Source organism: Cyprinus carpio, chromosome B8 (genome assembly GCF_018340385.1).
Source record: "Cyprinus carpio isolate SPL01 chromosome B8, ASM1834038v1, whole genome shotgun sequence".
Lineage (NCBI taxonomy): Eukaryota > Metazoa > Chordata > Actinopteri > Cypriniformes > Cyprinidae > Cyprinus > Cyprinus carpio.
In genome coordinates this window covers 26,941,526-26,964,170 of record NC_056604.1, presented here as the reverse complement: position 1 = coordinate 26,964,170, position 22,645 = coordinate 26,941,526, and the positions used below count along the sequence as shown (strand labels likewise).

General features: G+C 35.3%; 1 protein-coding gene across 6 annotated transcripts in view; it reads left to right on the top strand.

The window, feature by feature from the left end:
• LOC122138291 (espin-like) overlaps positions 1 to 22,636 on the top strand; it is a 66,210-nt gene extending 43,574 nt beyond the window's left edge. For 3 of the 6 annotated variants that reach the window (XM_042730329.1, XM_042730328.1, XM_042730330.1), the window contains exons 10-16: positions 2,494 to 2,565; positions 7,060 to 7,205; positions 8,670 to 9,044; positions 19,624 to 19,703; positions 20,129 to 20,137; positions 20,259 to 20,270; positions 21,045 to 22,636. In XM_042730329.1, coding sequence (XP_042586263.1) covers positions 2,494 to 2,565; positions 7,060 to 7,205; positions 8,670 to 9,044; positions 19,624 to 19,703; positions 20,129 to 20,137; positions 20,259 to 20,270; positions 21,045 to 21,192 — 842 coding nt within the window. In that variant the 3' untranslated portion in view covers positions 21,193 to 22,636. The remainder of the gene's footprint in view (positions 1 to 2,493; positions 2,566 to 7,059; positions 7,206 to 8,669; positions 9,045 to 19,623; positions 19,704 to 20,128; positions 20,138 to 20,258; positions 20,271 to 21,044) is intronic. The other 3 variants (XM_042730331.1, XM_042730333.1, XM_042730332.1) reach the window with 3 other exon arrangements.
• The last annotated feature ends 9 nt before the right edge of the window (positions 22,637 to 22,645 follow it).

Below are 22,645 nucleotides of genomic sequence, written 5' to 3'. Positions count from 1 at the left end.
TAAATTTCATTTTAACCTACTTAAAGTATTATTCATTTCAGTCATTTTTCACCATGTCATGTATCACTGCAATCTCTAGAAGTAATTTTGTATTGTAGTGTCAGGGGCATCATGCACTCATTATTTTTGAAGGGGGCACAGGTGAAGCGGGGAGGGGGCTCTAATGCTTGTCATGTGACACACAGCAGCCACAATACCGCTGTATAACTGATATAGGCTTATGTCCCTACTGAAAAAAATAAAACAAAAATAAAAACAAAACAATAAAACCATCAAAGAAAATTTGAATGGTTTCCACTACAAATACCATTACAAACATTACAAACCATCAACTTTTAACCATTAAAAAAAAATGTTTTCTGTAGTGTGTTTTGGGACATATTCCATTAGGATTTATTGTATTTAACAAGCCACCAATAGAAGGCAACCATTAGATTATGTTAGTTGATCTAAAATGGGTGATGGGCAAAGTAGCCTAATAGTTATTATAATCTATTAGCTATGCAAAAAACCCCTCTTTTCACTTAAGTACCAGATATGGGTGTCATACCATAAAATATTTTTAAAACAACTGACTTTGTATTTAAAGTGTATTTAATAAAAATGTTCCAAGTTACTAATTATTATATAACACTTTCATTGTACAGAAAGAGAGCAAAGAAGGTTTATCAAAGAACATTTACACTTCAGGGAGTTAAAGCACTCTCAGAAACTCCCATAATAATCACTTAAGTTGTTTACACTGTGAAATTAATATCTTAATTGCATTCGCCAGAAAATTCAGTCAGCCAGCAAGGGTCAATTTTTCAAAATTGAGATTTATACATAATCTGAAAGCTGAATAAATAAGCTTCCCATTGATGTATGGTTTGTTAGGATAAAAGGACATTTTTGGCCGAGATACAACTATTTGAAAATCTGGAATCTGAGGGTGCAAAATAAATAAATAAATAAATAAATAAAATGGAGAAAATCGCCTTTAAAGTTGTCCAAATTAAGTTCTTAGCAATGCATATTACTAATCAAAAAATAAGTTTTGATATATTTACGGTAGGAAATTTACAAAATATCTTCATGGAACATGATGTTTACTTAACGTCCAAAAGATTTTTGCCATAAAAGAAAAATCAATAATTCTGACCCATACAATGTATTTTTGGCTATTGCTACAAATATACCCCAGCGACTTAAGACTGGTTTTATGGTCCAGGGTCACATATACATAGAACTGCCCCTGCAGCCACAATGTAAATCTCATGAAGTTCCAGCCTGTTAATGTGAGATCTGGCGGCCTGCTCCTTCCAAAGTCTGTTTACGAATTAATGCGCATGGGCTATTGTTACTTTGAATCGGTTTTATGTTCTGCAATTTACTTAATGGTTCTTCCTACAAGGGATACTTGACATGTCTTAGGGACAAGACAATATCCGTGATGTGTTGTACAATTCAGTTTTATGTCAGGGAAATGTAGCGCTGGCTGTGGAATTACAACGTCCTTTTGCACATTTGTTGTGGCCTGCAAATAATACACAAACAGAAAGCCCAACACTTTCTAGCTGGCCAGCTGAATTCCCTTTTCTCTTAAGGTTTATTAAGTTAAGGTTAAGGTTAAGGTTTTATTTAAAAGTTAAGGTTTTATTAAAACATTCTTTTATAATCACAAAACTTTCATGTGACAGTAAAGACTGGAGTAATGGCTGCTGAAAGTTCAGCTTTGCATCTCAAAAGTAAATTGCATTTTAAAATATATTCAAATAAATAAAATCTAATTGTTTACCAAATGACTGTTTTTGCTGTATATTTAGTCAAATTATTGCAGTCTTGGTGATCATAAGAGACCATAAGAGAGAAAAAAATAATAATAGTAATTCACAACACAAAAAAGCAACCATTTAGCAACGCTCTAGTAACTGTCTTGAATACATGAGAAGCTACCAACATGACCTTGCAACCACTTAGAATACCCTACACATATTAAAAGAACTCAGAACACCTTGGCAACTGCATAACAAATACATAGCAACCACATAAGCAGCTTGAAGGCAAGTTTTATAAACAGTAAGCAAGCACTTTAGACCATGTAAAAATATAGTGTTTAGTTGCCTTGGTATATTTTTTACTGATTTTATAAACATTTTCAGTCAAATACTTTCAGAATGCGTATATGACTCTCAGTTACCTATAGATCACCCTTAACCACAAGTTTCAAAATAAAAAAGGCACAACTACATGGTTGTATGTAGTAAAGAGGCGAACAGGTTGCCAAAACAATATTGTGTTTCATTGTGTTTTTTTTTTTTTTTTTTTTTTTTTTTTGTTTGTTCATCACCTCTCTTTCCTTCCTGTATTTGTCATCCTCTCATCGTCTGCATCTGTCTTCACCACACCTGTCTCACTGAACACCTGTCTTCCTGGATCTGTCTCACTCTGCTTTGCATGGACGCTTTCTGGCTTTCCATATTCTTCTCTTTTCATGACGCTATCGCTCTAAAGAAGGGGATCTCTCCTCCACTCATCTGTCTCCCTCTGTCGCCCCTGCTCCAGAAACACTCCGGCAGAGGAAGAGTAAGTATTTCCCCCAGCCTCTTGGTGTGTGTGTGTTTGTATTTATGTCTCATTCTTTACTCCAATTCTTCTCTTTCCGTTCATCGAGAGAACTGAGTGTGTCGTTTATTTGGCTACTGGACCACAAGCTGAAGTAAATCTAGTATTTTCAATATTACCATGCACTTATACTTCTCACTTCAGATAGCCAAAGAAACCACAGCACCCAGCGTGATTTTTCTGAGATCTCAGTTGCGATCATCCCACAGAATCCCCAGATGCTGCGGGGACTCTGGCACATCAGCTGTGATTGTTAATATAGCGTAGCTACACTGGTTGATGAAATTGTGCGGCGAGTGAGTTCGTTTTGTGGCCTGAACCACTTTATCACAAATACAGTGAAGTCAACATGAAATGACATTCACAGACAATTTTACTGACGTATTTCTGACAGTGTTGGGGAAAATTACTTTTGAAAGTTTGCATTGCAATCAATATTAATATAAATATAACTCCATAAAAAAGTAACTAATTGCATTACTTATGGAGAGTAATTACTTTTGCTTTACTTTTTGTCACCTAAGCTGGGCTTGTTTTTGTATTTTTAATAACAAAAAAACTAAAAGTTTTATTTTTGACAAATATAAAGGCCCTTTCACATCAAAAGTGAAATGAATGAGCCTCAGGCTGAAGGAAGAAACTTTGCACCTTACTCCCGATTTCTCTCAACATGGGACAGGAGAGAAGTCACTGAATAAATGGGAAAACAAAGTAATTTTTAAAAACTACCTCAGATATTTTCTTGTAAATTTAAAAGCAATGCGTTACACTACTAGTTACCTGAAAAAGTAATCTCATTACGTAACTCACATTACCCCCAACAACTTTTCTATTTTGTAAATGACTGTAAAAAGTGGGTGTGCCATACCAAAATGAAGCCAGGTGATTGGTTGACAACTAAGAGGGATTGATGACATCAGAAAATAAGGAAAGTTGTTTTAGACACAGAGAAAGCTATTATATTTCGATGAAAGTTAATGCAATGCACCGATGAGCCATGCACAATAAGATTAAGTAAATATGGTGTGAATTGTGATTTCATGTTGACTCATCCTCATAAAAATCCATGTGGAATTAAAACCATTTACAGTTTGGAATAAACTGTTGAGTTTACAAGCAGTTCATCTATTAAAGTGCCCTGTTTTGACATTAGCCTGCATATAGTGAGTCAGGTTTTAATAAATGTGTTTAAAGGTGTGTAAACAGTGGGCGGCCTTATTGACTTGCTCTGCTGTCAACGCAGCGCCTTCATCCTACGCCACATCATTCCTCGCTATGCACAGCTATTGTGAACACCCTGATCCTCTTTTTTCTGCTCATATGCAGGCACAAGTCCTTCTGATTGCCTTTGTTTAAGTTATATTGAAGTGATATTTAGCTACAGGTCATGAATAAGGATTTGCAAAGTCAAGGTTGAAGGTAATGTATTACACGTTTGTATTAAGCTATATGATGATTTATTTTAACTCATGTGGGGCAAAGTATCTAAAAATATCATAAATTATGTTTTGATATTTACAGCTTTTTGATTATTTTCTTTCTATGCTTATTTACACTGAAGTGGCTAAAGGAACACAGGGATTAATGATATACAATCATTTTCATTTATATGCCTCAATATTACACTATTAGTAATTACCAGCAATATTTGCCTACATATTAATTGATTAAATACTTTAATGTATGTGTGAATATCAATTGAATTGAATCAATTGTTTTTTTTTTGTTTTTTTTAATTGGACCTCATTCAGTGAGCCCACACAGTTGAAAAATTGTGTATTTGTAATCTGAGCCATATTTTCTTGTTTTGCTAATGGTTTTTGAGGATCAGAGCATGTCACACAACCTGTCCATGTCAGAACTGATAATAATGTTTCTTGAGCAGCAAATCCGCATATTAGAATGATTTCTGAAGGATCATGTGACACTGAAGACTCGAGTAATGATGCTGAAAATTCAGCTTTGATCACAGAAATCCGTCTTTAAAAATATTTTTAAATAGAAAAGTTATTTTAAATATGTAACAATATTTCTTAATGTATTTTCAATCAATAAATGCAGATGCAGATCTGTCTAATATACTAGTTTCTACCACGTTACAGTTAATTTGTTCCAAAATACTGCAGAGTTTGCACACATATCCCTTTAAAAGTTGATATATAGTTTTGCAATTGTATAAGTAAACAATTTTATATCTAGTTCCAATTTATTATTTTCATTAGTTTTTTCTTAGCTGGTCTTGTTTGCTAGCTTTAAAGAGGTTTTCTATAAGCTAATTAGGACTAGACCAGTTTTAACCAGCTAAGAGGCCACCTTAGTATGGTTTATTTATTTATTTATTTTAGTGCGGTCAAATGATTAATCGCGATTAATCGCCAAAATAAAAGTTTTTGTTTACACAATATATGTGTGTGTACTGTGTATATTTATTATGTATATATAAATACAAACACATGCATGTAAATATTTAAGAAAAATGTTACGTTTATATATTAAATATATTTATATATGATATAATTTATATGAATATAAATGTATACATGTAAATACTAGTGCTGTCAAATGATTAATCGCATCTAAAATAAAAGTTTTTGTTTGCATAATATGTGTGTGTGTTCTGTGTATATTTATTATGTATATGTAAAGAAACACACGTACAGTATATATTTTGAAAATATTTACATGTATTTACATGTATAAATTTATATTCATACAAATTATATTATATAGATGTATTTAATATATAAACAGTATATTTTTCTTAAATATACATGCATGTTTGTGTATTTACAGAACACACACATATATATTATGTAAAAAAAATATATATATTTTGGATGCGATTAATCATGATTAATCGTTTGACAGCACTAGTATTTACATGTAAATATTTTCAAAATATATACTATTAGTGTGTATTTATATATACATAATAAATATACACACACACATATATTATGTAAACAAAAACTTTTATTTTGGATACGATTAATCATGATTAATCATTTGACAGCACTAATTTATTTATTTATTTTTAGTGGGGAATGTCTTTGCATGGTCATTTGTAGGATATGAATGGATTTATAAGCATCTTCTGAACAGAACATCAACAGAAATGGCCTTTTTCCGGGCCTGTCGTTCTGTCACGTTTATGTGAGACTCTGTTAATCCACTCACCCGGCCGTGGGCTGGAGAGCTGGAGGACGGCTGAGTCAGGAGGAGGGTCAGTTAGAGTGAGGAGAGGACGTAAGGTCAGTGAGTGGACTTCAAATCCAGCTCCAATTTGGCAGCCATCTCCTGTCAGAGTTGATTACCGCTGATCCGTTCAGACTTCCCCCAACTGTGATGAGCCACCGGCGGTGAGCGAACGCAGTGGTTTTTGTTCTTGCGGGAAGAGAGGAGAGCTTTTAGATCTTCTCTCAATCTGAGAAGACTTTTTCATGACCACCGCTATGACAAAACAATAGCACGTCTTTTACGAGACACTCTGGAGATTTAAATCAAAAACAACAGGTGATGTACGTTTATTTGCTTATTTCTTTAGCAATAATGTGTCATTTATTTTTAGTTAATATGTTGAAGAAGAAAATCAATTATGTTAATAGTTTGAGTAGTTATACATTTTAAATTCATGTTTTTCTCAGTTTTTATGTTTTTATTTTTTACCTGTAGCTATTTATTTATATTTAGAAAGTCTTTTGTGCTCTTCTGGTGGATTAAACATTCTGGATATACATAAATGTAATTTATCTCCTTTATTTAAAAGTTGTAGTTTTTTAATTATTTATTTAATTTGTTTACATTGTTAGATTTGTAAATATAAAGTGGATAAAATCATGTTAAAGCAGAAAAATGAATGTGTGGATTTTTTAGAGATTGTTGAAAGACCTCTGGGTACAACAACCTTTTGTTTCCTGGCACTGTAATGTATTATGGGACTGAAGCAGAGGCCACATTTGGTCAAGTAGATTGTGTTAATCTTTAATAGAATAAGTTCCATATTTTCTCATCATAAGTCTCAAAAAAATCCCATTTGTCCTCATTTGCCAGCCACTGTTGTTCTTCCAGTCAGATTCACCAAATTTTCTGTAAAGAATTATGCGTATTATATTATACATAGCAGTGGTCAGAACAATCGAATGCGTCGTAGATTTAAAATCATTTTGATGGTTGAAACTTCAACAAAGGCCTGATCTTTTCTTTGTTCGTTTTTCTTCAAACTGAGCTTTACCTGAGTCTTTTCCTTTTGTTATAGTTCATTCAGTGAGTGGATTCATTTCATTGGTAACTATTTAGTAGCAGCACACGAGTTACTGACTGCCTTAGACATTTGTTTAGACGTCTGGGGTTTTGAATTAAATATTTAAGGAAGAAGCTTGTCCGGTGTGTCTCTCTCTCTCTTACTCTTCATGCATCCATCCATCCTGGCTCAATTTCCCTCTGTCTTTATCACAGGCAATAAATCCTTCAACATGATGTCCCCCACTGGAGATAATTCTGAGCTTTTGGCCGAAATTAAAGCTGGGCCAAAACTGAAGCCAACACCTCAGAGTAAAGGCTACACGACCGTCTTCTCTAACAGCGGCACAGCGGGGAACAATGTAGGTCACGCTCCCTTACTTTCACTGATTTACTTCTTACCTATGAAGTGAAAACATTTCTTGGAGAGCCTTGCAATATGAGGCTGCATTTCCTGAAGTCTGTCAAGAACTTTTTTATTATCGTAATGTTTTACTTATGAGCTTGTTTTGAGCGTTATGTTTATTCCTAATGGTAAATCTCATAAATGAAAAGTACTTTGTCTCATGAAATTAGTTATAGCGGTTGTCTACTTGTAACCTTTGATGTCTCATTTGAGTGTGACTGAGATGTGATGTAATAGTGTTTGCATTAGAAATGCTATATCCATAGAAACAAAAGCCAAATTGGATATGGCACATAGATAACAATGGACAAGAGTGTACATGAGAGAGGAATTCTGTATTCGATAATTTATTTCCAGTTATCATTATAGAGATGGATACATTCAAATATAGATCAGTATTCCCACCAAAAATATGAATGTAACTTCTATGGCCACAAAAAATAATGAAATAATCCAGAACAAAGTTAGTTTCAGGGTATGAAGTTGCAGTTTGGATCATTATAAGAGTGCAGTTGCGTGATCTGACGCCAAATCCATTGTCCAGGATAATTCAGGCAGACTAGTGTGAGGCTTGTGTAACTCAGATATGGGCGATGCAACACAATAGCACACATTTATTAAAGCTGCTTAATTGAGGAAATGACAGAGAAGCATTCAAATCTTTTTTAGCTACCTTAATTTGCTGAGAATTTCAAGAAATAGATTACATAATCAGAAAAAAAGTACAATAGCTGTCAGTGGGACAGTATAAAGGCGTGCATGCATTTTAGTATCTTAAAGGTATGTATTTGTACCTATAGTATACATATTAGTAGCTAAATGAAAACCTTTTGAAAATGTACCACCCCATTTACTGCTTTTGTACCCTTTTTCTGAGAGTGTACGATGAACTCAGTCAAAAAAAAAAGTCAAACAGTCAAACAAAATTTAATTTTCTAATTTTTCCTATATTTTATGGTGATTAATGGGATCTATCTATCTATCTATCTATCTATCTATCTATCTATATATCTATCTATCTATCTATCTATCTATCTATCTATCTATCTATCTATCTATCTATCTATGAATTAAACTCACTCCATAACTGATGGACTTTACACAGTTATTGAACCAAACTGAATCAACAATGAACTAATTTCATCTGACTGTTTAGCACTGTAAAGCTGCTTTGAAACAACCAGCACTGTATAAAGTACTGTATAAATAAAGGAGAGAAAAAATGTTGATCAGCACAAATCATTATCCTCATTGCAAGAAGTGAACCCAGTTCTTTATAAGATGAGAGTTGTTTAGATGAGATCATTAGATACTACAAAGAACTATTGATAACATTTTATTTTTAAGAGTGTTTTTATTCAAGCCATGTCTATATTTTTGTCTGGAAAATTCTATTCTGATTGATCGTTTTGACATTCAGGAGGAACGTCCATCATCGCCGCCAGAACCTCTGTCAAAACCCCAGCCCAACAACACCCAATCTGCAAAGCCAGAGTCTCCACCGCCTGCTTGCCCACCCACTCCACCCACTCCACCTACTCCACCCGCTCCACCCGCTCCCACGACCAGCGGAGGGTCACCCCAGAACCTGTCCACCTCACAGAGCAACGAGAAGCTCACAACTGCTGTCAACGGAAATACTCCTGCTGTCCAGAGCAAGTCCAGCGTGGTGGACGTAGAGAGTCTGGTGCCCACACATGACGAGCAGGGCCGGGCCATCCCAGAGTGGAAGAGACAGGTGATGGTGAGGAAACTACAAGTGAAGATGCAGGAAGAGGAAGAGAACAAGAGAAAGGTGAGTGATGAAGCAGCTGGGTGTTTTAAGCATAAGCTGAGGCAGTGCATCTCTTATCCTAAATGTAAACATTATTAAAGCTTCATAAAATACTTAAAGACCCCACAAATCAAAATTGGAGTTTTGTGGCTTTGAGTCTATGCATTTAAAGGAATAGTTCACCCAAAAATGAAAATTTTGCCATCATAAACTCACCCTCATATCATTCCAAACCTGTCAACATTTCTATCTTATGATGAAAACAAAAGAAGATATTTTGAAGAATGTTGGCTTGACTTCCATACTATTTCTTTCCCTACTATGAAAGTCAATGGCGACCAACAACTGTTTGGTTCTTCAAAATTCAACTTAAGAAAGAAATTAATACAGGTTTGGAACAACATTTGGTGAGTAAATGAAGACAAAATTTTCATTTTTGGGTGATTTTTTCCTTTAAGGTCTTTTATATGTTAGCTTTGCCTAAGAGCCGACAAAATAGTCTTTATTATTTGGTAAAAAAAAAAAAATAAATCTGATGACAATTTTTTTTTGTCCAATAAAATGCTTCCTAGAATGAAAATGCCCATTCCCAAACAATGATATGTGCCTCTGACTAGGATTAGAAAGAAGCAAATCCTGCAGTCCTGCAATTACCCTCTTCATTTTTTTTCTTTCTTTTTTAGTGGCAGAAACAGGCTTCCATAGTTATGGGATCTAAAATATGGTCATGCATTAATTTGTACTTTATAAGTTTTAATAAACAGCCAGTATGCTAGTAATATGCATGGTAATAAGCAACTAGTTAATAGTGATTATGTTCCCTAAACTAAAGTGTTACCGTGAGTCTATAGTTGCAAAGTTGTTCCATATATGTGCTTTCCCAACCATTTAATGGTTACGAAGGGAGTTGCTGGTATATTTATTAATTCTTTTGTCAATGGTGCAAGCTGTGGATTTTTGGGGGGTATGTTAAACCAGGGAAAAACACATCCTGTTTCAGTAGGATATCTATCAATGCAGGAGAGAAAATTGTGTCAAGGCATTTCATGGGGTCCTTAAGCATGTTAAATAATTGCTATGTTGGGAATAACATACTAACATACTACTGTACATACTACAGTTTCTGCAGCAGATGTATTCTGTGTACAATATGCAAATTGTCTTATATATGCAATGCACCATAACTGAGCTTCCATTTCAGTTGTGATGAATTAAAGTAAGCTATTTTAAGACTTCTAAAAGTTGATACTTTATGGTAATATGTCATTTAAAATATAAAATAATCATATTTAAGCTAGTTTTCCCTTATGAACATAGCCAGTCAGTCTCATAGTTATACCCAGTTTTTAAAAAAAAATGTTTATATACAGTGATGTTTATAAAAATTAACTCTTACCAACTTAACTTTTACAATGAATAAATAGAAATGAGTGCATTTTCTCAGCTTCTGACATCAGCGCTATCCTCCTGTAGTTTTAGTAGTGTGAGCTATAGTGTCACCTCTTTAGATTTTAAAAAGGCTTATGATTTCAAATGTTAATTATAGCTGTGAAATTGAGGTTTGATCTGTCTACATGGAGGATAGTGGAGCAGTGGGTGTCTGCATGGGGATTTGTGAGTTTTCTGTTTAAAAAATATATATAAAAAAAAAAAAAAACCTATGCAAGAGCTACTAATTGCAAAAAAATATGCATGTGATCTTTCACTTCTCCATGAATGATAAATTGTATAATATCTGAGGGTAACTAAAGCAGTGTCATGTGAATGAGCAAACATCTATGCAGCTCTGAATTATTTCATAAATACGTTTTCGGATTAGCAGGAATTGTCAGCACACAAATCTTAGAAATTTGTTGTTAATAGATGCAAGGATGGAGAATTAGTGTTGGGGTGAAATATTATTTGTCAATGACTAAACATTATTGTGAGAGTAGTGTATTTGTATATATATTGTCCAAATAACATTGTTTTTCATGACATCTTGTACCAGTAAGATAGGCCAGGTTACTTATTCTTGCCTTAGATGGCATTATTGAATCCCTTTTGCTGTCTACTCTGTTCTTACATATATGTTTATTTATTGTGAACACATTAATGTGTCCCTCTGGCATGTACCTGATTGCAAAGTCAAATGGCGGGCTCTGATTTTTCTAAACTAGTCCTTTAAGAGTTTAATATTACTGCTCAGACAAGGTTTTCAGCTTATGGTAAGTCTCCGTCTTAAAGCCAAAAATAAAGCTCAATCTTCAGTTTTGGTCTGGGATTCATAGTGTGGGGTTTCAAGTGAGTGTTTTGCAGTGTGACATTTGGTTGGCTTTTCCTTTACTCTGTGTTGAGTGATGCAGTGTTTAATTTGGGGCTGTTGTGACCATCTCAAGACAAGACTAAGTGGTTTTGACATTTACTAAGGAAGTATTAGTTGAATGTGGCTTACTGGCGATGGTGCACGACAGCTCTAAGTTTTTACATGGGGATTCAGTGGTGTGATGCAAAGCCCCTTCACACTGCAACTGGAGCTTACAGCATGAAGTGCAGTTGGTCGTCTTGCTCATTCTACTCATTAAGCCATTTATTTTTTTCTTAAACCTTCATACATCTTGTAAACATCCTAAAAGGCTCTCAGTATTTATTTATTTATTATTTTAGATCATGTGCATATAGTCAAGTCCCTTGGAAACATGAGCTAAATATAATTGCCTGATTAAGTACACATGAATTTCACACTTAAAGGAAACTTCTGGGTAACTTTTTCAAATGAATGTCTATATGGACAGCATCTGGCAGGCTGTGGAATTACAGGGATTAAATTTAGACACGTGCTCAGTTTGAAAAAACTGATTGGGGACATACTGTAAATACACTTACAATATACAACACTTACTTTAAATACACTTACAATGAAAGACTAAACAAGTGGCCAGCATCACATTGATTCAGTATAATAGCCATAAATCTTTAACATTGTGGTGTCATGACAAAAAATGTAACCTCAGTTTGATTGATATCTGCATATCAGCAAGATACATAACATATCAGCTGCATGCATAAACAAAATGTATTTACATGGAGCTGAGTTTTGCACACTCTATTCACAAATATTATGCTGGTGGTAACTCGTAACTCCAAGTAGTCCCAACTCAAAAGGACAGTTTAGGCAACTTTATTCAAGTGCTTTTACAAAAAAAAAGAAGAAAAAAAAAGAGCTTTTAAATCTTAAAAATTTTAAAAAGTGTTTTACTGAAAATATAGTTCCTGCTCCTTTTTACGAACTGAGGATTGAAATAAGTGTTTGTAAAATTCAACAGCATGTCACTGATTGTGTCCATAGGCAATTGTTTAAAAACAACCCAGAGTATTTTTTAATATATGTGACCCTGGACCACAAAACCAGTCGTAAATAACATAAGTTTATATGCAGCAATAGCCAAAAATACATTGTATGGGTCAAAATTATCGATTTTTCTTTTATGCCAAAAATCATTAGGATATTAAGTAAAGATCATGTTCCATGAAGATACTTTGTATATTTCCTACTGTAAATTTATCAAAACTTAATTTTTAATTAGTAAAATGCTTTGCTAAGGACTTAATTTGGACAATTTTTTGCACCCTCAGATTCCAGATTTTCAAATAGTTGTATCTCGGCCAAATATTATCCTATCCTAACAAACCATACATCAATGTAAAGGTTATTTATTCAACTATTTAGATTGTCAATTCAGAAAAAAATTCTGACCCTATGACTGGTTTTGTGGTCCAGGGTCACATATTTAATAGATCCTGGCAAAAACTCATACAGTACATGAGAAACAGTCTTGCCAGACTAAGCTACTGTACATTTTTTTTCCCCTGAACCTTCTTTTGCACGTAAAGTCAACTCAGACAAAACAAGGCAGTATCATCGCACCACTAAATTCATGTAAAGTTTGAAACGTTTGGGGTGAAGAGGTTTTAAAAGCGTGTATGTAACACATCGGATCCACGGGCTGAAGGGCACCCCACCTCTGTTTTTGTTCCCTTCTATATCCTCCTCTGAACCTACTTTAGTTTGCTGCCAGTGGATACTATCAAGCCCAAGACTGGCATTATTCACACGTGCACAATGCTATACTGGGTCCATTTGGAGAATTGATGACAGAGGACGACCTCATCCGCACTGAGAAGCAGATCGAGAACCTCCAGGTCATGCACAAAGTGACAGAGGTGGAGAAAGATCTGGAGCAGCTGGAGCAAGAGTTGAAGCAACTCCTACCTGTGTCTGCAGCCTTGAACCAAGACCACTTCTCTGTCAACCCCAAACAGGTTCATGGGCAAGCAGAAGACTTGCCTGTCTGGTGCAGCAAGATCTCCACGCTGCTCAAAAGCATGGCCATTCTGCTGGCCACTTTGGGCGGGAAGGAGTTCGATATTCTGGGAATGATCAATGAAGGATATACATACGAAGGCCTGAAGAGTGGAAAAGGCCAGACGGGGATCTCAAATTCTGGGAGTATTGGCCGATCACAATCATTCTCCACCCGAGAGGAGGTGGAGAAGGAGATTAAGCAGTGTGGCGTGTCTGTGAAGAGCCTGAAAGCCAATTACGAAATTTATAGCCAGCCAAAGTACGAGGGCGACAAAACAAACCGAATATACAAGCGGACGAGGTCCTTACCGGCGGTTAGTGAATGCAGCTACCCATCAGAGCCCATCCTGGAGGACGAGTTGCTGTTCCTTTTAAGTGAGAGCCTCCCGCAAGCCGGAGATGGGTCACCGATAGATCAAGATTTAAATTTACCTTTGGTGAATGAGGAACCTATAACACAGACCATTGTACCATCGTACACTGGGCCTGGATCATCTGACTCAGAGCATCATGACCAGCCTATGAATCCACTAACCTCAGAGCACCCTATAAATCCACTAACCTCAGAGCACCCTATAAATCCACTAACCTCAGAGCACCCTATGAATCCACTAACCTCAGAGCATCTCACCCGCAGTCTAGAAGTGCAAACGGACCTGAGCTACGTCCAGGAGTGCATCGAGATGCGCAAGGAGAGGATTGTGTTTCTGTTCCTGGAGCACTGGAGAAAGTACACAATGACTGAGGCCTACAAGTGCTCAGGAAGAGGGAAGACTCTGAGTGTCGAGGAGAACGACTCCCATTCCCTGTATTATCACCACCTGGCAAAGCCCGACGGCACCATGCAGACGGAGGATGACCAGCTGCTGTATTTCATGAAACAGAGACAGGTGGTGGGAAATCTTCTTGGCCACTGGAGGACCATTATGAGCCAGGTGCCCACGCGACAAATCCGCAGACTCAGTCGAGCTCAGATGATCTACTGGCCTGAGCACTTCCTTCCCCACATTAATGGGTCTCCGGTTCAATATGAGAGTCTAACCCTTGACCTTTTCATGCTAGGCTACTTCCAACTTCTGGAGATGAACATGTCGCGCACTGAACGGAAGTTCCGCCACTTGCTTTGCTACGAGATGTTTGACAGACTAGGCAGTCACCCGTGGGAAGTGATCCGCCAGTTCCACCGAGAGGTCATGGAGAGCATTGAGAGCGGGAAACGCGACTGGTCGGATGGCTTCGAAGATATCAAGATGAAGTATTTCGGTGACTCTGTGGAGGGCGGTGGGCTACTGGAAGCGGCTGAGCTCATTCTGCCTCCAGAGATTCTGCAGGCATCCGTGAATATATCGCAAGACGATCCAGCTGATGTAGATCTTCCAAGTGTTTCACCACCAGAAGTCCCTAATGACCACCCAGATGACTCTGCAACAGCCACCCAGCAGGGCACTTCTGAGAACCCAGCTGAGACTATTATAAATGATACGGAAATACAGAAGAGTAGACCTGAAGTTCAACTACCACATGCAGCACAGTCAGAAAACACAGTACTGCAAGCAAGCGCAACAGCGGAAAGCCCCCAGACACAAGCCCCATGCATCAATACTGTAAACGAACAGGGCCCAGCAAATATTAAAGAGGAGCCCAATGAGGACTCCATCAAGCTTATCTACGAACTTAAAGAGTTTAGCAATGAGGAAATCATTAGATACATTGATCGAAGCTTCGCCTTCTGGAAAGAGAAGGAGGCTGAGATGTTTGACATCTGACTTATCAGGTCAACTTATTTGAAGAATGAAACACAATTATCAGGAGATGCTTTAAGCAGTTCAGCAAGCAGTTTGAGGCAGTTCACTGTCGGAAATGTCAGAAGAAGCAATCAAATGTTGAGCTGTAATCATTTTAGAATTCAAGTTAATAGCATAATTTTTAATTAAATATTTATCTATTTGTTTAATAGCCAAGAGAAGCTTTAGAGATACAAATACACAGAGACAAATAAAAGCCTACAAACAGCTGCAAGCTGTGTAATATGTATTTATTTTGTAAATTGCTATCATGCAGATAAAACAATAAATGCATAGAAATCATAGCACTACATATCACAAGGTGAAGTGATGGAAAGTTTACAGTCTTTCTAGCAGAATATCAGCTTTTCACTGAGTGTGTAAGATTCAAACAGTCGAATAATAACACAGGCTTTAAGTGTGTTGATTCATTTGAACAGTCATATCTATATTTTCGAAGGGCTTTAAATCATCCATCAATGAAGCACAAAATATTCTGACCATTTTTAAAACTAGCATTTTGTTCATTAATTGAATTCTTTCAGATTCATTTATTAAAAGCCATTCAAATTTTGTAACTTTTAACTATTATTCTTTCTTATTTGTTTAACTTACAATTGAGAGTATCACAGACATAAATTTCAGCTAAAATATGTTTTATATCATCTGTTTTAAATGGTTTATTCTGCATGTTGCATAATTATTTGGAAATTATCAGAATTGTTGTTTAGGAAAAGAAGGAATTTGCTCCCTTTTATTGTTCTTAAGAACACATAACTCTTAGTTTCTGAACAAAATGCCTTTATTCATTCAACAATGACACACTTGTAGATGTGAATTCTTGACCTTGTGTTTATCATTCAGTTTGATTGTCTTTTATTACCAATTGTTTTTGGCAATGTTGTTTTTAAAAAGCAGATAAGAAGTTATCAAAGGTTTTTATTACCATTGGTATTCATAAGGTTTTTTTTTACACCCAACATTGACGTTTATATTGTTCAGCTGTTACAGTTTTGTTCTGTCTAGCCACGTTTGAAGTGACAGTTTGATGGTTTGTTCGTTTTTTGAGACACATTTACAAAATTAAATAAATCTAAAGTTTATGATTGGACACTTTCATTTCATTTGTGATTCCCTATTATAATATTAATAAAATGAGTGAACACCTTTATAAGAACAAATATTTAAAAAGGCCACTGTTTCCATTTAAAAGTATTTCTTAGTACAATTATTTATTGCTCTACAAATAATGAACTTTAGTTAAGTTCCATGAACTTAATTAGCTAAAGAGTTAAATAAGAATTAGAGAGTTAACTATGGCATCAAAGCTATTTCTGGAGTCAAGCTCAAGCTGTGTTCTTGAGGGCATTTAGCTGCCATTTCCTTAAGAAGGTCTGAGTCTGAGTTCATCTCCACAAGCATTAAAAGAATTTAAAGTGGAAAAGTATGTAATTGCAGATATTAAATAATAACCATGTTAACATTTTTTCTGCTTCACTGTGGCAAACGTTGTAGTTAATCGTTACTTAATAGTGAGAACTGAACCTTAAAATGAAGCGTGACCAAATAGGTTAATTTCACAGAGCTATATTTCAGGTCATATTTCCACAAACAAAATGAAAAGAAATATTTTATTCTGAATAAAGAAAATTAAGCTTATTTTTTACCCTTACACTATTTATTTATTTATTTATTTATTAATCAATCAATCAATGATTGTGTCCAGGTAGGATTCATTAGTAAGAGTCTAATAAGAATTATAATAAACTCTAAAATATCTATAGACAGTTTTGGGGGAAACAGTCATAAATATAATGTAGTGTATAATAGTACAAAAATAGGCTGCATTTTCTTTATGTAAACATTTTATTTTAGGTGAAATATATAATTTTCATGAAAATATTTTTCTATTATGCATAGATCGGGCATGGGCAACTTTGACAAGGGCCAGCATTTATTTCTCCTTTATACCAAGGGGCCAGATTACTAATCCACGTCCACACACCTTTTACACCGTCTTACTCAGTTTTTTTTTTTTTTTTTTTTTTTATTGAAGGAAATTAAAGTATAATTAATGTAATTGGTTTTTAAAGATTTTATTAACTATAAAACTTGTGCAGTTATGCTAATTCAGAAGGGAAACTTTGTTGTCAGTTGACAGCAATATTATCCCAAAAAGCCAATGTAAATATCTGCATTGCATTGTCTGTAAATTTGCAACAAACAAATGCACAGAGGTCTTGTTTTTTTTTTGTTTTGTTTTTTTAGTGGCCTAAAAAACATTTTCAATACAGCCTAAGAGGACAGTTCAAAAGGGCTTATTCAAATAATAATAATACTAATAAATAGTAATTTCAAATGGTACCATAAAATAACGGGTGTCTGCAGGATTTTTAAAATCAAATTTAAGAATTTTAAAGATAAGACTGACTGCACTTCACATTTCAGTCTTTTTAAGAAAACTCAATTTTTAAGAAAAGGGATGAGTCAAAATGATCAATTATTATATTAATTTAAACAATTATTATAAAACAATTATTATATTAAATAGCATAAATATATCTTAGTATCTTAGTAGTTTAGATTTTTATAATGCATTAGCTTTTTGTCAAGCCACTGGTTCACATTTAAAAGTATGTAACAAAAATAGCAGATGGGTTTATTGAAAAAGCACATTCGTTCTCTGCCAGCAGGTGTCGCTTTCAGAGCTGCAGAATAAAGTGGTTTTCTCTGTAACCGCAGTACACAAAGCTGACCTGCAGCGCTTAAGTTTATTCAGTGCCTTTTTAAGTTTAATCGTCATATTAATCCATATATAATTTCTTGTCTTTCCGTCCCCAAAGAGCGCTTATAATTTAGACTTTTTGTACCATTTCATGGCCTTAAATTTAAACAATTAAACTGAAGACGTTTTAAGGACCCGCGGAAACCCTACGAACATAACTTTAGTTTAATGCAAACATTTCTGTCATGCATTGACAATGCATTTAACCTTTGAAATTTGAGGCAAGTGCAACTCTGGCGTCCCCGTTTTTTGTGAGCAGTGGTGTAATGGCGATTTAAATAAAAATACAGATTTCCAAATAATCCAAACATATGGGTATTCCCTTGAACTTGTTAAAAAGATATTCTGTTTACCATCTTGACTGAAAAATATTGTTTTCATGGGCAGTTTTTCATTTATTGTTTGCTAATGAATGTTTGCATTAGAGTGCACGTCTGAAATAAATACAAGGAGCGAATGGAACCTAGCGACCTCTCCTGTGTGGAGACAGTATTAACATCATAAACTGATGGCGATCTATACTTGATTTACTTTTCAAATATTTTAAAATTGATAATCCGAGTCTAATATGATACATTTTTAGTAACTTTTACAAACCTTTCAACTCAATAACTCTAAAACAATGGATTGTCTTTTCCTTCTATAGATTCAGTAAAGCCTTCTTTATGGACAGATTATATCTTTGTGTGAGCTGATACAGAACGTCATTTACATTTTTTAAATTATCAGTCAAAATCTGAAGGCAAGCCATCATTGCAATATTACATTATTGATGGAAGCATTAATGGAAGAACACCTAATTGCTTAATCTGGTTCTCATGTGGCAAGATAAACCATCAGTGTGTTTTTTTATCATTCCTATCTGCACTCATTATGCTTTCTTTATCTACCTAAGCCTCCTCAATTGATTTTTTTTTTCTTTTTTTTTTTTTTTTTTTCTTTTTTTTTCTTGGCATATAATTCCCAGGGGAATAATGAAATATTAAGACACAGATTAGTTTACATAGATACTCGGGCTGTTACCACAGCAGCAGTTGAGGTAATCAATCCGCGCTGAGGGGAAATGAGAAGCAGAAGAAGGCCGCCTCCTCCGCTGGGCTATAGTTACATCTAATGGAGGAAGAAGATCGCTTTTCACACTGTGTGCACACACTGCCTGTCTGAGAGCAGAAACTGTCTACATATTAGGAGTATGTTAAAGTGCTTTGGCCCAGTGACATTGTTCAAAGATTGGGTGTTAGTATGTTTGCGCTGGAGCACTTGAGTCCACCTCTAGTCTAGTCTTATTCTAAATATAACAGGCCAAAACTGCACTTAAGCAATATAGTAAGAGTGGCTTTGCTATTGTGAATATGTTCAGTACACATTTATCATGGCCTGCAACATTCATGATCGAAACTCTTTTTCACATGTAGGCCTATGAAGTGATATCCTGTTTATTTATACAGTGATAAGATTATTATTATTATTATTATTATTATTTTTAAATGGAGACAAATTATGTGTACATCAGTTATTCAGCTTTTCAGTGTTTCCAGTATTCCACAATTAAAGATATGCTTTCATACTGGTATGCACTAGAGTCTTTTGTGGTTTGTATTTACAGACTCATACAGCTATTTGTTCTTCTTCTGTCTGTGTGTGTGTGTGTGTGTGTGTGTGTGTGTGTGTGTGTGTGTGTGTCAGGCTGAAGAAGAGGCAGCCCGTTTGGCTTCGTTGCCTGCCTGGAGGAGAGATATCATGAAGAAAAAGATGGAAGAAGAGAAGTAAGTTAAAGCCAGAGCTCTTGTTTTTGTCTTTCTGTTTGCTTCTACTGTCCCCTGTGTTTTTCTGTTTATTGTTTGTAAACCTTATTCAACCATCAACCTCAAGTTTTACTGTTTTCTATACATTCTAGTTTTTACTACTATGGTAAAGTTGATTACATATGTGGCACATTTATTTATCTTGAAGAATGAACATAACCTTTAAAATAAAGTTTGCCAGTTTCAAATATCAGTAATAGTAATATCACTAGTAATATTACTCATATTGCAATTATCAGTAATAACTTTATTTATATCATTCATAACTGATCTAATGATTAAGATAGCTAGAACTGCCTTTAGTATGCCTGACATTTCTTCCATGCAAATCTGTAAATTTTCTGTCTTTTACTTTCATTGTCTTGTGTGGATTATAAAAACCAAAGTGATAAAACGTAAGTAAAACTGTATTTTCCATTGTAGTGTTTTTTAATCTTGTAGGCAAATTTACAAAAATTTAAACATATACATATACATGTAATCCTCTAATTCTTTTATTCACTCCTGGATGGACAGGGAACAGAAAAGGTAAGACACTGACTAGTGATAGTTGTAGAAGTAGTTCCTATTTCTGACATTTTGACTGTATTAAAGGGATACTCCACCCCAAAATGAAAATTTTGTCATTAATCACTTACCCCCATGTCATTCCAAACTCGTAAAAGCTTCGTTTGTCTTCAGAACACAATTTAAGATATTTTGGATGAAAACCGGGAGGCCTGTGACTGTCCCATAGACTGCAAAGTAAAAAACAGTGTCAAGGTCCATAAAAGGTATGAAAGTCGTTGTCAGAATACTCCATTTGCCATCAGATGTTCAGTCTGGGTTATATGAAGCAACGGGAACACTTATTGTAAGCGAAGAAAACAAAAATAATGACTTTATTCAATAATTCCTTTGTCAACAGTCTCCTCTGTGTCACTTCATATCACTATATGCTGCGTATGCACTTACCCCCATGTCGTTCCAAACCCGTGAAAACTCTGTTCGTCTTCGGAACACAGTTTAAGATAATTTGGATGCATCATCCACGCCACAAGGATGCACTGTTTTATTTCAAATCAAAGCTAAATACACGTATAAACAGCACATCCTTGTGGCGCGGATGATACATCCAAAATATCTTAAATTGTGTTCTGAGGACAAACAGAGCTTTTACGGGTTTGGAACGACATGGGGGTAAGTGATTAATGACAAAATGTTCATTTTGGGGTGGATTATCCCTTTAATGTGCATGATGCATTTTATCAAAAACGTGAATGTACCTACTTTTCCTTTTCTTTTTTCTCCTCGTCCCTGCAGAAAAGAGGAGGAACAGCGGCGAATGGAAAAGGAGAGCGAGGAGAAGTCGGAACTGGAGCGACTACGAACGCTGGGTTATGATGAAACCAAGCTGGCACCGTGGCAGCGGCAGATTATTTTAAAGAAAGGCGACATAGCGAAACAGTAGTAAACTCCCAGTCATCCCCTTCCCTCTCGTATAAATGTAGGACACTGTTCAGAATCTGCCAGACCCTTTAGACAAACCACGCCTGGGTCACCAGACAGCGTTCTGCTCCATGACCACTCCAGCATCGCTTCGTCTGAGTCTCATGTTATTGAGCTCTGAAGATGCACTGTACCGTTAAAGAGTAAAAAATGAATCAAACTAATGTTTTTACTGTGGTCAGGTCTTACGCCTAAGATTGTTAGTCAATTGTTTCATTTTCAAACATTTTCAGCGTTCCCCACCTGATCCATTAGCCTGTTTTACATCTCATTTTAAATCTCTAGTAATATTTTCAATTATAAATAGAGAATATATGTCAAGGAAATCACTTGTACTCTGCTTGAAAGCTTTTTTTAAATTTACTTTATGTAATCTGTTAAGTAAGATAGTCCTAACAGGTGTTATGGCACAATGTATTCTTACATAAAGTAAGTGATGCTTTGTGTTATGGTGCATCTATGTTTCTTACATAAAAATGCAATTTGGAAATGATACATTATGTATGTAGAAACAAATGTAAAAAAAGAAGCATTTTACCAGTAGTCTCTTTGCACTGTACATATACGTTTCACCAAAACGTGGCGTCAGAGATCACAACTTATGATTGGCCATAGATAACAAAGCTCAGAATGTATTTCAGACCTACATAACAACCACTAATGAAAACAGATTATGAAATTATAGTGAAACCCATAAGAGCACAAGAGAAGCCAATGTCTTAAATATTCTATTGCATCTGATGGTCTAAGTAAAAAAATCCCTGTGACCCTTTGTACTGAGATTTACACAGGACATTGGCGGGGGAAATGATGTCGATTAAAATGTCATGAAATCATGACAGTGTATTCAGCCATGCTGCGCTCCCCAATAATGAAGCTGTCTTTCCCTTCTCTGCTTGGCAACTGTAGCTAGTTCTTTATTGTTAATGTATTAGATTAACTAGACATCAGAAAAGTGCCGGATGTGAAACTGTATGTGTGTGTGTCTGCATGTGTGAGAAAGTATATGTGTGTGCATATTTACACATGCATATAAGTGTAATATGTCTATCCTGTGTCAGTCACTGTGCGATGGGTAGAGTTGATGTATTTTTTTTTCTTTACAACTTTATAAGTGTATAAGTGATAAGCATGGTCCTCCTTGAGTTTGGGAACATTCTGCTTTCGTTTATCAGATGCCATAATGATGCTGAAAACAAAGATGTGAACGTCATTGCCATTAGAACATTTTCTATTCATAATTGCTCCATTTAGAAATACTTATAAACTCTAATGGGCCACTAATATCATGGTCAGTTACGTGTTGTTGTTTTTTTTCTGTTTTCAGCCTGGCTTTCATAGGCAGACTATTGTAAACTTTCATTTGCCCAATTGCAACAGTAATGTAATAAAAATCCAAACAACAATTTGTGCCT